A 1,287-nucleotide genomic window follows, 5' to 3' on the forward strand; every position below is an offset into this window, starting at 1 on the left:
ATTTTCATAAATTTAGAGGTTTTTAGACAATTTATAACTATATTTGCAAAAAAAGTGCAGGTTTTTGTGTCTCAAAATTTTTTTCCTTCAGGTCAAAATCGAAATTCTACAGTTGTAACAAGACATGGTACCCAAGGTACATTAGATAGCTAGCACATCCAACAATCCTAAGCTTCTCGAGTCATGCCAAAGCATAGTACAGTAGCCTGTCTGTGCTGAACCCAATGAAGAGCCAGCATTTTTTTTAAAAACTTTACTCCTAATGATTCGATAACAGACGCTGCTGCTTTGATTTAGCCGTCTCGCCGCTATGAGCAGGCTCTTGGTCAATCGCCGACGCTGAGCATGAACCTATGCCCGTCTCTAAATTGAACTCCTACTCATCGGTGCTCTTGCGAACCTTCTCCTTTAGTCCCCTTTTAGTCGCGATCTGCAGTTTAACACACCAGGGTCTGTCAATGGCCACAACGCGCAACCGACGATCAAACACTATCAGCTCTGCGTCTTCACAGCGTTTCTGTTTAAAGGTCACTGGAATCAATTTCGCAAAGCCTGGGTAGCTGCTTCACTGGGAGACACAGGAAACAGCAATCGTCACACTAGAATGGGACACAGAACACGTACCAAGGTCTTTCTGCGGTAAAATCCAGCACAATCGATCACCTGAATCAAGACACAATTGGGGCGGGGGAGAGCAGAGAGAGAGAGAGAGAGAGAGAGAGAGAGAGAGGGAGAGAACCTCGCGCAGCAGCAAGTAGAAATGTGCGATGAGGTCACCGAAACTTGCGGGACGTTTTGCAAACTCCAACAGAGTCGGAGAAACGGAGAGCTTATGGAGGAGGCTTCCGAGGCAACGGAGGAGGCAAGGGAGTAAATTGCGACGGAGAGCGGAAAACATGAACTGCGCATCATCGATAAGGGAGAAGAGGGCGGCAATCTTCACGTTGCCACGGCGAGCGGGGAAGACAGAGGAGGTTGGGAGCTTGGAGCAATTGGAGAAGGGGGTGCGGCAGTGCTGCTGGGGCTCCATGGCTGGCAACGCCATAGCCAGAGCTCGCGAGTTTCTTAAAACATGCCGCGTGATGGTGTTCGTATAACTCAACTTTATTCATGTTGTTTTGGTTCATGGAGGCTACTTAACCTATCTTTTGTCCGTATGTCTAAGAGGGGTGCCGATTCTAACCCATCATCACGCTTAAAGGTAGTTCTTGCTCAACCCTACATGAGCGGGAATGCTCCATTGTGAGCAAAACCTTGGTTGTGTGCGGGAACGTAGAAGAGTCTACC

At 47.9% G+C, this 1,287-nt stretch overlaps 1 protein-coding gene across 1 annotated transcript; it reads right to left on the reverse strand.

Annotated features, from left to right (window-relative positions):
• Positions 1 to 356: 356 nt before the first annotated feature.
• On the reverse strand, positions 357 to 1,045 carry LOC147890754 (uncharacterized). Its single transcript, XM_087389818.1, has 2 exons — positions 740 to 1,045; positions 357 to 430 (listed from the first exon to the last, which is right to left on the reverse strand). The coding sequence occupies exons 1-2, from the start codon at positions 1,043 to 1,045 to the stop codon at positions 377 to 379; spliced, it is 360 nt and encodes a 119-aa protein (XP_087245944.1). The 3' UTR covers positions 357 to 376.
• Between the last annotated feature and the right edge of the window lie 242 nt (positions 1,046 to 1,287).

This window comes from Dipteris shenzhenensis, chromosome 18 (genome assembly GCF_047967505.1).
Source record: "Dipteris shenzhenensis isolate YYH24624 ecotype China chromosome 18, Dip_SZ_1.0, whole genome shotgun sequence".
In the NCBI taxonomy this organism is placed as follows: domain Eukaryota; kingdom Viridiplantae; phylum Streptophyta; class Polypodiopsida; order Gleicheniales; family Dipteridaceae; genus Dipteris; species Dipteris shenzhenensis.